The sequence below is a fragment of the Myotis myotis genome, unplaced genomic scaffold, assembly GCF_014108235.1.
Source record: "Myotis myotis isolate mMyoMyo1 unplaced genomic scaffold, mMyoMyo1.p scaffold_m19_p_3, whole genome shotgun sequence".
NCBI lineage: Eukaryota > Metazoa > Chordata > Mammalia > Chiroptera > Vespertilionidae > Myotis > Myotis myotis.
The window spans coordinates 116,889,527-116,905,015 of record NW_023416335.1 but is presented as its reverse complement, the minus strand read 5'-3'; the positions used below and the strand labels follow the sequence as shown (position 1 = coordinate 116,905,015).

Here is a 15,489-nt window from a genome sequence, read left to right as displayed (position 1 = left end):
CGGTGGGAGTAGAGGGATTGGGGACATTTTTCTTCCTGTGTTTCTTTTTGTTTTCGTACCTTTACAAGTTCTGCAATTTTTCTCCTACTTAAATTTTGAATTTGGTGTAAAATTGATGTCAGACTTGTGCCTTGAGTATTGTGTTCTCTCTAAACTTAGAGAAGTCTCTTCTGCCCTGGACAGGCAGGCGGGAGATGGGGGGCGGGGCTTCACTCCTCAGGCTGCGGGAGGGAGGAGAACTTGGGTTTGAGCCTCATCTTGATGACCCTACTCTCTGGCTTCAGGTCCTGGGGGAAGTTTCAGAGTTAATGTTTCTTTGTAAAATGAGGACTGTGGAGGATTCAATGAAGTTCTCTATGGGAAGTCTGGCACATAGTGATGTGCAAAGAACCTTAGCTTTCTTCTCACACGTGAGCTACTGCCTTCTCCATCTCTATCACTTCCTTTCAAATTTTCCCCACACTGGGGAGCACAAAGTGACCTTCCCTAGCTTGGTCACCCTTTTTAAACCCTTTACCCTGCTGTCGCCTGTTCACAGAGGGCTGGCCCTGGGCACTGTGGGCATGTTGTGTGATGAGTAGCACACTGAAGCTAAGGAGCGCACTGGTCCCCTGTTACTGGTTCTGTGGGTGTCCCTGGTTAAGAAGTGCTTGCTTGCCTGACTTGAGGGGGTGCTGTGCAGCATTACAATTAGACAAGCCTTGGATCCCTTCCAGCCCTCATCAGTTTGTGTCCTAATTTCTCAAATAATTGCACCCACCTGAGCCTCACTTTCCTCTAATTCAGTGGTTCTCAACCTTGGCTGCACATTAGAATCACCTGGGAATCTTTTTAAAATCCTGATTCCCAGGTGATTCTAAAGTGCAGCCAAGGTTGAGAACCACTGCTCTAATTGACCAGAGTGGTTCCTATGCATTTGGCACCAAACTGGTTAATAGTGATTGCTAGCTAAGGACTTGTTAACCCAGAGGTGCATTCTTCCCAATGGGACTGTTCGCACATCAAAAGGATGTTTTTAAAACCTCACTGAATAGTGTATGTGGAGGGAAGGGGAGAGCAATTAAGAGCCATTTGTCACCTAGCTCAGCTCAATAAACATTTTTTGTTATGCTAAGAAACAAGAACAATCTAATGAAATTTAAATGACTAAGGCTGTGGCTTTAGCAAATACTTCAGGAATTTGGTCAATCTGAACATCAGGATGGTAGAAACCTTTCTGGAGGGAGACACACTGTTAAAATTAGTTATATATATGATACCTTCACAGCTCCAGGTTTTAAAAGCCAACAACAATACTTTCAACTCTCCAATTTATCTTTGTTAATTTAGGAGGGTCTTCATATTTCAAACAGGGCAGTTCAAAGTTCATTTTCTTTATTTCCTCAGCAGTGAAAAGTTCTAATTTTCATAATGTATTTAAAATATTACATTATGGTTGTAAAATGTTATTTTTCAATAATTGGATTCTTTGATAAATGTGGCTGAACAGGACTGCTTTCCATGGGCCACGCACCACCCGAGGCATTTGTAGCAAGAGCAAAACTCAAGGGGTCCCCTCAGCTGGGCTCCTGGGGACCCTGTCAGCAGGGAGCCGGAGTATCGGAGGTAGAAGGCTGGACTTCAGGAAGGGGACTGCTAACCATCCAACTCCTTCTCGAAGTTTGTTTGGGGGGGAGGGGAATAACTTTTTCTTTCATGTAAGTAATATATGTTATCTATAGAAAAAGCAGGAAGTAGAACTAGCCAAAGATCTCTGAAAATAAAACCAGTAATTCTTCTACCCAGACAGTCCTTCTGATATCCCATGCCGGGCATTTCTCCTGAACATATAAGCACTCGCATATGCAAAGGGTTAGTAGTCTCAAGTCCACCAAGGCCTGGCCACTTCACTGTTTTTGAAACCCTAAAATGCGCTTTTTAAAGGTGAGGAAATACCGAAATAGGACTACAAAGAGTATGGTGTATATTGATGCATATTGACATATAAATGCAACAACAACAAAAAGAGGCCATGACATGTGGGTGGACTGCATCTCAAGTGTAATTCTGAGGCTTGGGCCAATCAGCTTCCTTTCCACACACCCATTTCCATGGTAGGGCTCCTGTAAGAGGTTGTCTCCGAATCCAGATTTTCACTAGCAATGTAGCATGGCATCTCTGTCAACACATGTAATTCTATATCATTTTACTTTCTGAATAGCAGCCCATCTGATGGACCACAAGATATTAAGTCCTTTTCTTGGACATTTATCCCTCACTTTCCTTGATAGTTCATACCATGGTGAATAATCTGGTACTTGCTTCTTTATACGTTTCCTTACTTATTTCCTTGCGATGAATTCTAAGCTATCATTGATGGGGCAAAACGTACTCACCTATTTGTAAGGTTGAACTGTTCTTTCTGAAAGAGGGCCCTCCTGTTTTTAGAAAGGAGAGAGAGTCCTTCAGTGCTAGGGCTGGAGTGAAGCTTTACCCAAACCTCACTGCTTCTGTTTCATTGTCACAGCTTCCAAGTACCTCTGACAGGGCCATGTGAGGGAGTGCAGAGGCCACACCTTCTCTGTGGGAAGAGAAGAGCAGTATGAAGAAGGTTGCTCTGGGACCCCTTTGATTCTCAGCCCAACCAATTTCCAGCAAGAGCCCTGACATTCATCTTCCACATCTCCTCCACTCCCCTTCACTTCTAAGCCTCACTCCACTTTGCAATGAGTTGTGGCAAAATACCTACTCCAGCAGAATCAGATGGTGAGAACTCCAGATTTAAAAAACCCCAAAGAACATGAAAGGCCTGTCACACTTTATTCTGGGTTCTTGTTCCAAGTAGCCCATCCTTCTAGGCCAGCTTGTCAATGGCCAGCCAGCTCCATGATCCTTGCCACCAAAACCAAAATCAAAATCTCACTCGAAAACCAAAATCTAAGGACTCTGTATTCTCCAGCCCCCATTTGCTCTAAATTCTTTTCAGTTCCTCACCTCACTGACATCAGATTTGGCCCTGCAACTCTCTCCCTTCAAACCCTCTCTACCTGCTCCTCCCAAACAATCTCTGTCTCAGTATGTCAGGAACAGCGTCCTCAAAGGTAGCGCTCCTGGCTGTCCCCCTGTTGTCCACCCTTCCACTTGGACTCACTCCCCTTGTACCCTTCCCCAATCCCAATGATACTGGTCCAATCCTGTATCTCTCCAGGCACATCCCATATGCTGTCTTCTCCAAGAAGTCTTCCCAGCCTTCTAGCCCAGTAGTCGGCAAACTGCGGCTCACGAGCCACATGCGGCTCTTTGGCCCCTTGAGTGTGGGTCTTCCACAAAATACCATGTGCGGGCGCTCACGTACAGTGCGATTGAAACTTTGTGGCCCATGCGCAGAAGTCGGTATTTTGTGGAAGAGCCACACTCAAGGGGCCAAAGAGCCGCATGTGGCTCGTGAGCCGCAGTTTGCCGACCACTGTTCTAGCCTAATAGCCTTCCTCTAAAGCTCCATATAATATGATCATGACGTATACATTCCACTGTGTCAATTGTGTGTGTCTGTGTGTCTGTGTGTGTACCACATGACTTTAAGTTCATTGAAGGCAAAGCCTGTAACATCTGTTCATCCTCCCCTTCTGAGTATGGAGAATCACTGTGCTTTACTCCAAGATATGGGTTCCATGAACGAATGAACAGTGAAGGAACGTGAGCTGATGGATAAGTGGAGTGGATGAAAGGAGCCTACTGGGTAAAGGTTTATTCCAAAGGAGTCTGGTGTCCCCCATTTCTCATAGGAGGGACTTAGGACAGTATTCTGATTGGAAAGGAGCTTCAAGCACTTCATGAAAGAGTGCGACAAGAGCTGATGATCATGGAGCAGAGCTCGTCTCATCAGGCCCCTTGACATCCTTCCTAGGTGCACGTTTAACTGTCACCGAATTTAATACTGCCTGTTGCTTTTGTGTTAGGGAATGTTTTGCCTTGATTAAATTATATCTTGATTTTTTTTAAATGAAAAAGTATTAAATACGCCTGTCATTTCTGCTTCTTGCAGGCAGCTATGGTCCTGAGCTCCGCACACTTCTGGTTGGGATTATTTCTGGTTCCTACTGCGTGTTTGATTGAAGATGTGGTATGGAGAGCGTAAGTGGAAACTGAAGTAATAGCCCTGAGTCTTACTCATCTGTCCCTGCAGTTGTCTTCCACAAGCATTGGCATCGGATATGAAATGCTATGAGACTTCTGGAGAAACCAGTCTCCTGCCACCTGCCAGCAAAGGATGTAAAGGATGTTGTGTTTGGTTTTTTTCCTTTTAATCTGTGCTTCACCTTAGACAAAAGGGAGTCGCAAGACAGACTGTGTGAAGGTCAAGAGGGATGTTCCTTATACTTGATTATAAGGGGGGGTTTCTAAGTACAGTCCCAATTCTACCAGGTTTAGGAAGTATGACTCGAAATTCATTTTCCTCATGTCTAAGAGTTATTGCTACATGATCATAAATATAGCCTGGCTTTAAAGAAAATTGTGTCTATGCAAGTCACTTCAAATTGCAAAATACTTGGAATTTAGTATTCTTTATTTTTCCAAATAATTCACTGTAGGAATCCTTCAAATATAATTCTTCCAGAGCGTCAGTTTACAGGTCCATGGGAAAATGAACTACACAGATGAAATTATCATGTAGGCTAAACAGGAAATAATTCACGCTTAAATTTTGTTTATATGTTTTAAAATAAATCATTTCTGAAATATCTTGTACACAATGTAAAAGAAGCAACAAGGTAATGTAAATTTTAATTCTGTAAGCAAAAGATGGAATACTGCAAATGAGACAATATTGATTTTTGAGTTGTGTATGCCTGGTTCCTCCCTCTTACAAATAGTTGCCAACTTCCCTGAAAATTGAGACTCTTGCATTGGCTTTACTTTGGTCAGAGCATAATTATTTGGGGGCCCTGAGGTAGAGAATTGAGACTTTAATCCAAATCTTCCAGGAAAAGACATCAGATTTCATTTCTCTCTCTCCCTTCCTCCCACACTCAATGAGAATGTTCTTGCCTGACAGTTATGGATGTCTTTTGAAAGAGTCTTCATTTTGGCATTATCTTGACAACCGATGGCACCTAATGCAGAGAGAGAGGGGAGAAGAGACAATTTGATAGCACATATTTTGGGGTTGTTTTTTTTTCTTCTGTTCACTAAGTTTTACAACTGTTAGTAAAAATTAAATAATTCTAATTTCTTAAATGTTCCAATTTACCACTGTTTCCATGTTACCTACTGAAACTGTGCTTTATAAATAGTAGAAACAGAATCTTTGGAACTCAATTATAGCCAGAAAAGATGTTTTTTCAATCTTTTAAGTGCACTAAAAGAAAATGGTAGTTTTATCGTACACATAGTTTAATTGTGGCAAAATATATTACCTAACCGAATTTTGTCAATTTTGCAGGATAATAAATTTAGTTTTAGGTCTTTGCTACATCAGATGACTTTTCAATTTATAGTGACTGACAATAGTGATTTGACTGTAAATTAATGTTAGGCTATTTTATTCAATTACCTAAAATGAATATCATGAAAAAAAAATTTTTTTATTGAGACTGCATATTTGCCAAGTGAGACTTTAGCAGAAGTATCTTTCTCATTTCAAAGACAATGTTTTCAGATTATGGTGTCTGCCTTTTTGTCTCTTTTTCCCCCCAATACATTCCAAGTAAAAGTTCCTCATCAATCAGGAAACAAATTCTCTATTCCTTCAAGCAGGAATATTCTCTATTCCTGACTCCTGGCAGTGTAAAATTAGCACCACTTACATTTTTAAAAGGATAAAGCAAATGAGCCTGCCTCCAGCTCCACCATACGAAAAAAGTAAAAGTCGCTTTCTTTCCAAGAAGCTTGCCAGCAGGCTAGAGCCCGGTAAAGAAGGCCCTGGTGGAGGGGAGGGGAGGGAAGCATGAGCAGAGGCTGACCACCAGTGTTGTCTGCCCGCTGCCCCTCACCGCAGGCCCAGGACAGCCCTTCCAGGAGCACAGCACCCGTGCTTTGGGCTGAGCCCGAAAGGCCCCGACTGAATTCCAGAGGCACTTCCAGAAATGCATTTTTGCCTTGGTTTATTTGGGGGAGTGGGAGGATGGCATATATTGGCACTCATCTGGAGGAGTTGCCCAAAGTATGCTCAGTTTATAGTATATATTTAATGTCTAAACTAGTCCCCTCTCTCCTCATAAACAATAATTCTGCAGGTTTATTTGAGCACTTTTCCTCTGACCACAAGGCCCAGGTTTTATCTCATATTATATTCCCAGACTGAGATATTTGTTGTTGAGTTAAGTAAAGTAGGAGACTTCTCCCAGGAAGGGAGCGCTGCCTCAGCTGCTGTATCACTGAACTCTCAGCTGTCTTTCCGAACCTCAGCTTTATAAACGTGTCTGTTTTTCCTTCCTGCACGCTGAACTAAAATAGGAATCCTGAATGTCCAGGTCCACCCATCTTTTGGTTCGAATTGTCACATATTTATTGAAACATGATGTGCTATGATGCACCTTGGACAAGAAGAGTTTTAAATGAACTGAGAGTCGGAACCGAGGCGCAACTGCAGAGAGTTGCTGTGAGGGCAGATGGCAAAGGCGGGGGCCTAACTCGGTTTGTTACTGTCCTTCAATCTTGCCGAGGACCAGTCTTCAGAAATTTTTTGTTTTGTTTGAATTTTGGTGGTTAACTATTTCAAAAGAGCTTTTAAATTCTAGCACAAGGTAGGCCTGCCTTTCCCCATAGATTTCTATGAGTGCTTAAGAAAGTAAGTTCTTTCTGCATTTTCCCCCTTCTGTGCCCCAGTCTCTCTCTTCTATTTTGGGACTTGGAGTGTTAAGAATAAGAAAAAAACAGCATGAGGTAATTCAGTCATTTTCCCCATGAAGTCTGTCAATTTTCTGGATGAAGATCCATTGTTAGACTATCTTAAGTCAGATTTGGATGCCGTAAGATACCTACTCTGTTATCCTGTTCACCAGAATTTTCATAAGGGACCAAACTAATACATATTTTATTAAAATAATTGATTGATTATATGTGATACCTGGCTAATGACTATTTTTATTAGAAGCATGAAGTTTAAATTGCCCAGAACTATTTTAATATCCTTTAGCTTACACTCTTCCAAAATGTTTACCTATGACAACATTCTTAGGTTAGCAGCCATGTACTTATTCTCCTCTAGGAGAAATTTGTCAGGATATAAAGCTCAAGGCCACTGAACACGGGAACCAGCCTCTTTAATCTAACTTATATCTCCTGTAGTCTACCAGTCAGCACACAATACATTCAGCAATTCCAGAATGACTTCATTTCCTTATTATAATCCCAGATAGGCAGTTAAGTGGAAATAAAAGGTAATAAGAAATTTCTGTATACAGATGGGCCTTGGTATTTCTAAAAGTTTCTAACTACACTAATTTCTTTTGGAGCACATTGTGTATAAATTTTCATCCACATTTAGAAATTAACATTTCCTTTTAACTTATTATCCTTTCATGCAAAAGAACAGTCTAGGACAGTGATGGCGAACCTTTTGAGCTCGGCATGTCAGCATTTTGAAAAACCCTAACTTAACTCTGGTGCCGTGTCACATATAGAAATTTTTTTATATTTACAACCATAGTAAAACAAAGGCTTACATTTGTGATATTTATTTTATATATTTAAATGCCATTTAACAAAGAAAACTCAACCAAAAAAATCAGTTCACGTGTCACCTCTGACACGCGTGTCATAGGTTCGCCATCACTAGTCTAGGAAAAACTTTCAGAAACAAAGAAATGGAAAGTTCAAGATTCTAAGCCAATCTATTTATTTTAAAATTCCCTAATAACCTGGAGATACCTTTAGCACTATCTGAGGGCTCACAGAAGAATCGCACACCCTCTGACAGTGACTAAGCACCCCACCCGGCCCCTTTTGTGATCCCTGGTCTCTTGATGTGGGGTTAAATGAAGCAAGCCCTGGACCACAGGGGATAAGCCGTCCAAAGATAATGGGGCTCACTCTGTCCAAGCTGTGATTCATAACAAGCCAGACTCCAGTTCCTGAAGAGACCTCAATTACACGCCAGGGGCTGATACTTCAAGATTGGCTTCTTAAACCTTCATGTGTTAGGTTTTAGTCATTTCACATGCAGACTTTGACAGGGGAGATTTTAGATTTGTCTGCCTAATTAAGGCCTTATTAGGTAAACATTCTTGGGAAAACACTTTTAAGTGCTAGCATCCCTTCTCCTCCAGTGCTACATGTGGAGAGGATAGCAGAATCCTCCCCAATGTCGCCATTCATGTTCTTAAACGTGGTTAGGTTCCCAGGCTAGCTCTCGGATTGCCACCTGACTCTTGGGCATGGATGCGGTTCCATCCACTGAGAACCTGCACAATGCCTGGTAGCTTTAAGATATTTAGATAATTTCCCTCTGTGAATGAGTGAAAGCTGGGGCAGATCCCTTTTATTCTTGGCCTAAGCTCCTGACATCCAGTGTCCTGCGCCCAGTGGCCCAGCCTTCCTATTCCAAGCCTGCTTCTTAGAGTTGCCCTTCTCTTGCAGCCCAAGAGATAACACTGGGGGCTGGTCTACAGGTTGCTGAACCCTGCTTGCTCTGTGTGGGGCAGCAGGGGAAGAGGAAGGGAGGAGGATGTGGAGTAAGGACAATCCTGAAACAGTGAGAGAGCGTGCGCATCCTTGAGCACTTACCAGACACGTTCTCGTGGGCCCTGTGTGTCTGGGGTGAATCCAAGTGTGGTGGGGGTTGCCACTTAGTTGGCTTGTTATCAATGTATCCCTGTAAGCCCATGAGATGAAAAGGAACATTTGAGGCACAGCATGTTTAATAATATTGAACAGTATAAATGTTAACCTTCTTTTTGACTGCCTTCACAGCAAAATGTTAAACATTTTCTCAATTATTGTTTAAATTAAAATTCCACTGTTTCTGCTTTGAACTGCAGCATTTTATCACTACTGAGTCTCAGGCCACTGCTTGATGTAATTAAGGTATTATGTGTTAAAACCTGTGTGGCTCAGTTCTCTTGTTTACTTTGGGAAAAGGAATGACAGGCACATATACAGTGTCTTAGTACTAATACTCCATTAGAGATTAACTCGGAGTGTTAGGGGATGACTGGGCATTATCTCAATAGACTTTCTTTCCTTGAAGGTGGAGGCCGGGCAGGAGTGTGTGATTCCACTAAATAAAGCAGCTCACGTCTTCAGAATGCCCCGTTACACTTTTCACTTCTTTGCAGATATATGCTCAGTCTTTGTCCTTATTCTGTCTTCGAGTTCTGGTGTTTAGCAGGATCCTCATACTCCTTTATACTGTATCTAATGAAAAGCTTTTCATAATACAGGGTGGTTCAAAAGTGGGTTCACAGTTGTGAGTACACGAAACACAGAGTTTGTTCTTGTATTATTACTTATTATTTATCATGTTATTTTCCATATGAACAACCATAAACCGACTGTTGCTCCACCCTGTATGTAAGCCTGCCCTGCATGGCTAAGTTATTAGTGCTTTTCTTTCTACAGCTTTTTTTTTTTTCCTATTTCTAACTTGCATCTTGTTAAATGCCTTTTCTTCACCTGCATTGTTTCCAACCAGTAGCTTTCTGCTTAGTCTCAATCTTAGGAAGATCCTGAGGTCAGCCACTTATTGAACATCGTAAGGTATTCTTCTCAGTTTAATCAGAAAGAGGGTGCAGGTAACTATCCCTGCAATTCCAGGAGAGCGGTGTGTCTAGGCTGGGGTTTGAGCTGGAGTGGAAAGGCCCAGCTTGCCCCACTTGTTGACTCCATTGAGACCTACACCTGCAGGCCCTCGCGGCAAGGCTGTACAAGAGAAGCTGTACCTGGGTATTTGTGTCAAGCCCAAGTCTCAGGTCAAGGGTTTGGCATGAAGAGCATGAACTCTAGCACTATAATGGCAGTGGCTCTTTTCACACTAAAGAAAGAGGGGAAGCTGCTTACCCTGGACTTTCTGGTCACCATAGAGAACAGGGCAGGGGACCAGCACACGTCCAGTAGGGTGGGGATTTAAAGCATCTTCTGAGTTGCTAGATCATGTAGTGGAAAGCTTTAGAGACAGATAGACGAGTATCCAGGAACCCCAGTCTTTGTTCTGAATGGCTATGATCCTCAGATCTGCAGGCTTTCAGCAAAAAAAGCGGAAGTCTTTAGGGGGCTGACGTCTGATTCTCCCAGGTATAGTCCTTGCCATGCATGGGACTGAGAATGCTCCCTCATGCCCCAAACCTCAGCAGCAGTCAGTCAAAGGGCATCCAGATGTAGCCCAAGAAGAGAATACCCAATCTTCACAGCTGTGTAAAGTTCAAGTGTTATGTTCTTACTGTCTTTTCCTTGTGACACAGGGTCAAGCATACCTGTCATAAAACATTGCTGGAGGAGGTGCAGGAGCTGGAAACGAAGATGGGAAAAGCGATGCTTCGGGACAGTAATGGAAAGAGGTGGGCATCTCCATCTAACTATTTGAAGAACACGTGTCCTCCAGCCCTTTTCTCTACGGTTCCTTCCCGTGTTTCTCTCTTCTCAGTCTTCAATGTGAGCATGGGGTGCTCCGTTTTAAGCATTTGGTTATTCTCTAAGAATGTAGTCATGGTGAGACTTAAGTCACACTCTCTCAATGACAACATAAAACCTGACTTTCTGGTTCACTGGGCCTGACCTCAAGTTAAACTGGAATTTTGACTGGGTCTGGACTTAAGCAAAGCAAGCCAGATGCAGAAAATACAAATAGTAGCAATATTACCTTAAGGTGGAAAAGTTTAATAGCTAGGCCTTTGGATATCAGGCCCAATTATTACACTAAAGGATGTGTATCTACCATGAAAGTTTGTAGGCTATTCATGTAAATGCATATCATTCATATAAATCTTGTTACAGTTCCCTTCATGTATGACTGTGATTTTGTTTTTAATGAATTATTATTTCCTACTGGTGTTGAGAAAGTATAGTGTCTTACTGGCTGGTTCGTGGAGACAATATCATTGCTCCCTGTGCTTATTTCTCATAGAGCATCAGCCTTCTCTTCCCCACACGTCATAGTTGAGCATGTGAGTAGTTTTTATTTAATCACATATGCTAAAATGTTATGAGATTAAATTTAGTTAAAATCCAAATACTACCAAAGAAGTTTACCTGGACCCAAGAACAATGTGAGTGCAATAAAGAGGCCCCTCTATATTAGAGACATGTGACGTCTAGAAAATTATGCTCTTTTGTAAACAAATGTTTAGAAGGAAGTCCGTAGCTAACTGCCAATGAAAAAAAATCTAGAAGTTGAATACTTCCAGAGATTCCTACTATGTGTTTTATTTATAGTCTGTTTATTTGTACCATCTTTCAAAGCAATAAAGAAAAAGTGTTTTCAAAGGAAAGAGAACCAAACATTTTGAAAAGTATGAGGAGCATAATTTCCAATAATTGTCACTATTTTAGGAATGGGATTGTATAATATGTAGTTGAAGTTGTGGGTTTTTTGTTCATTTAGGACTTATTTTTTAATAAATGAGTCCATAGCGTTCATTTATGGCAATTGTGCTAGTCACTCTAAAAATGTCAGCCAATAAGACAAAAATCTGTCTTCAGTAAGCTTATAATCCTGAGGCCCCGGGGCAGGGCCTAGGCCAGCCATGGGCAAACTACAGCCTTCGGGCCGAATCCGGCACGGTGCTTAGCTCCTACTAGATTTTTAAAGACCTACAAAATTCTTTGAGATCTAAAACGAAACATATTCATAGGCTTTAAAAATAAGGGAAAGCCTCTGCAAATTGAAATTAGCAAATGCTTAAAACTCTACAAGATACTTATCAGTCTTAATTACTGTGACGCTGAATAATCACAATAAGTTTTATCATTATTTGAAAACAACTGACAGGCTCTCATATCTCAAGAATTCTCAAGTATACACAGGGTTGCTGAGAGGTCACAAGTAATTCTAAGTAAAATAAGAGTTTCAAAGCAAAATTCTAAAACTCCTTTCAAACATCGGACAGGAAAACATTACATATAATGTGGCATGAGAATGCACTTTATCTGATGTGCGGCAGTGTCTTCTGCTGGCCTGGCCATGAGGTCAGCAGCACGGGGGGCCCTCAGAAGAGAGAGCAATCCAGGAGGCTCTGGCTTAAGAGATTCAGAAAGGCTTCATGTCCAAGATAGGATGGAAAACAGGGCTTTGAGGATGTAAAAAACTTGAAAAGACAAAAATGATGAGAGTATGTTTCTGGCAAAAGGAGTAGCCTCCATCTGTTAGAGAAGACGACTAATATTTTGAGGGGAAGAGGGGTTATGGTTTATGAAACAATGAGGACAACACAGCATATTGCCTGACCCATAGCAGGAACACAGAACACCAGCCACTAGTCTTCAGATGAGCAGGGGAGCCATGCTATTACAGGAGCTTTGAAAGAGAGTGTGAGCCCATCTCTGTTTGTTGTTGATAAAAAGAATGCTCTTTGTAAAATTCAGTTGTCCTGTTCAGAATTCACTTTTAAATGTTCAAATGAATATCAGAAGATAATTGGAGTTTAAATGTGGTTTCCTACCTCCTACATTTTAATATCTGTTTCCTGGTCGCTTTGTAAATTTCATCACTCCCCTTGCTGAAGTGATTGTGGGTGTGATTAGCATTGTGCAAGCCCCACTTGGTTGTGATGGTTTCCTTTTCCTCTGGTCCCAGTGTCTTGCCTCACTTTTGAGTTCCTAGCAGAAGATAGTTTGGGACTCCATCCCTCACATCACCCTCAGCAGCCCCCCATTTGTTTTTCTCCCTCCTAATTGCTCCCAGGTTTTTTGGGTGTTCCATCTGCAAACTAGATAATGGCCATGTGCTGCTCTGGCCAGAGATTGTGTCCCGCTGAGCCTCTCCAGAGCTGCCTCACAATTGTTCCTTTATCACCATTGTTTGCTTCTTTCACACCTGGCTGGAGTCCTGTGCGCCTCTGGTGCTGGGGGGGGGGGGGGGGGGGGGGACATCATGAGGAGAGTTGTAATTTCTTCAGCTCTGTTCCTCTAAAGATTTATAGACTCCCTCGTTGAGCGATCTTGAGTATTTTGGTCTCTTTCCACACTCCCCATTACTTATTCCTGATCCCTACCTGATGTTTCCATTTACTTTGCATCTCTCTCTAGCTGTTAGTCTGACATGGTAGAAGCACCACAAACATTTGTTAACTGATTGAGTGGAAACACAAAAGTCTGGTCAGGTGGCGCTGAGGAAAAGAAGGCTGATCTGCATTGTCTGTGCAGAGCTGCTGGTGCTGGGTGTGTTAGCTCATGTTGAAAATGGCCCCAGAGAGATGCTAAGAGATTTGCAGGTGGTCACTTGGCTCCAGTGAGAGAGACACTTATCTCATGGCTTAAGAATAAAGCTAACAAAAACTCACAGATGGAGAGACATTTAGTGCTAGCAAAGTTGAACAGTCTTGGAGTGGGTCCTCCCAACAGCTCACAGCCATCCTGCCTTGGGTGCCAGCAAAGCGTCTCTACCTCAGGTGTCCTGAGCATCCCTGCCACCCCAGGGTTACTCAGCTCAATTCTGAAATCCTTTAGGACATTCTGCCAAGTCATAAAACCCAGGTCCAAGTCACTGGCAAATATACTAGCAGTTTTTCTCAGGAATGTACTCATAAGAAATACAACAAAAATCTTTTAAGAAGCCCTCGTGTGCCAAATTTACAATTACGATTTTAAATGGTACCTAGGCAGTCTATGCATCCCTCTAACCCAGCGATTCTCAACCTGTGGGTCGCGACCCCTTTGGCAATCAAACGACCCTTTCACAGGGGTCGCCTAAGACCATCCTGCATATCAGATATTTACATTATGATTCATAACAGTAGCAACATTACAGTTATGAAGTAGCAATGAAAATAATTTTATGGTTGGGTCACAACATGAGGAATTGTATTTAAAGAGCCAGAAGGTTGAGAACCACTGCGTCTAGGCCCTTTATTTACTCAGTAAAATACTTGAACATTTTATTGATCTTGTCTAAGCCCCAAGATTTCACACTATTTTGGTAAGCATTAAAACTTTATTAAATGCTTCTGCACAGTCGCATTGATAAATCTTGTCTTCTGAAATTAACCTGCGTAATTTATTCATAAATAAACCTATTCTCATGACTTGGATAAAACTATATTTTCTATACTAGAAAGTATAGGAAAGTATGAAAATGCTAAAGGTAATGGACAGCAGTGCTTTTCTTGGTTTTGGTGTGTCTGTCTTTGGTGGGACCTTTTTCAGGTTGTGCTGTTTGCGGCCAGACCCATGTCTACATGTGAACTGTATGGAAGGCCTTTCCCCAAAGCAGCCTTTACCCAGAGGTAACCTCGCTGCTCTCTGTGTGGAATGGTCTGTCATGCATGTCCTTACTTTGCACATGTCTAAAAAATGAGGAGCTAACTGGAAGAATTCCTTTTTCCAATGTTTAGGTAATTTTTCCCCCTCTATATTCCTAAAGTGCAACATACGTAATTTTTTTCTCTGGTGGAAGAAAACCCATTAGTGGCCATTTACCTTTATAAATATCATTTAAACAAATGCCTAAAATGTCAGGTAAGAAGACAAACTAGCATTTTTCCTCCTCGAATTGCTTTTCTTTCTTGGTGTCGGGGAGGGAGTATTCTGAGTTTTAGGTATTTTGTCAAGCAAGAAGAAAGGTGAATACATTTGATGAAAACATCTAGTTTTTCACTTATACTTAGTTTGAATAAACAACAAGGACACCCTTGTTTTGTTTTAGACCTTCCTTCTGTTCACCATAGTTGATGGGAGGTGGTGAGGGGGGCGGGGGGGCACTGGGCTGATTTTCTCCAGTTTCAAGGTCAAGGAATTCTGGTTGCTGCCCCTGCTTTTTGGCAGCAAGGTGGTGGGATTCTCTTTCCTTAAGTGCTTTCCCTGCCTGAGTATAGCTTACTCTTTGCCTTTGGTCAAGGTCACCACCTTATGGTGAGCGATCACTGAATCTCCCCTTGGTTTTATGTTCTCCCTGAACGCTGATGCATGGGCTCCGTGACCCCAGGCTGAGCCGGCGCACACAGTGTAATGTAGACAGCCCATCCACCTCTTGGAAATTCAGGAAAGAAATCTGAGTCACTCTCTGTCTGGGAGCCTGTGCTCACCCAGCTTCCATTTCATCACGGCTCCTGCTACAGAGGCGGGGCACCGGTCCAAGCCAGCAACCTGGGAATCCTGATACAGGACAGAGCCTGACACACATCAGCAAGATCTCAAACCAATGAGAGCTTATCCCTCATTCTGGGCAGCACTCTCCTAGTGCTCTTCCTAAAGCCAATTATATTAAAAACACCTCCCCCTCCCCCCCCCAAAAAAAACATTTGGACTGAGTACAGATACTCACCTAAAATATATCCAATATACTTTGACATTTAAGCAGAAATCCTTTGTTCTTTAAACTGATGTTTAAAGAGCTTCTTAGTATTGTCACAACTACAA

The 15,489-nt window shown here is 42.1% G+C and overlaps 1 protein-coding gene across 1 annotated transcript in view; it reads left to right on the top strand.

The window, feature by feature from the left end:
* ATP8A2 (ATPase phospholipid transporting 8A2) overlaps positions 1–15,489 on the top strand; it is a 701,182-nt gene that overhangs the window by 637,345 nt on the left and 48,348 nt on the right. Inside the window, exons 34-35 of the mRNA XM_036300527.1 lie at positions 4,025–4,113; positions 10,380–10,475. Of these exons, the coding sequence (XP_036156420.1) occupies positions 4,025–4,113; positions 10,380–10,475 (185 nt within the window). The remainder of the gene's footprint in view (positions 1–4,024; positions 4,114–10,379; positions 10,476–15,489) is intronic.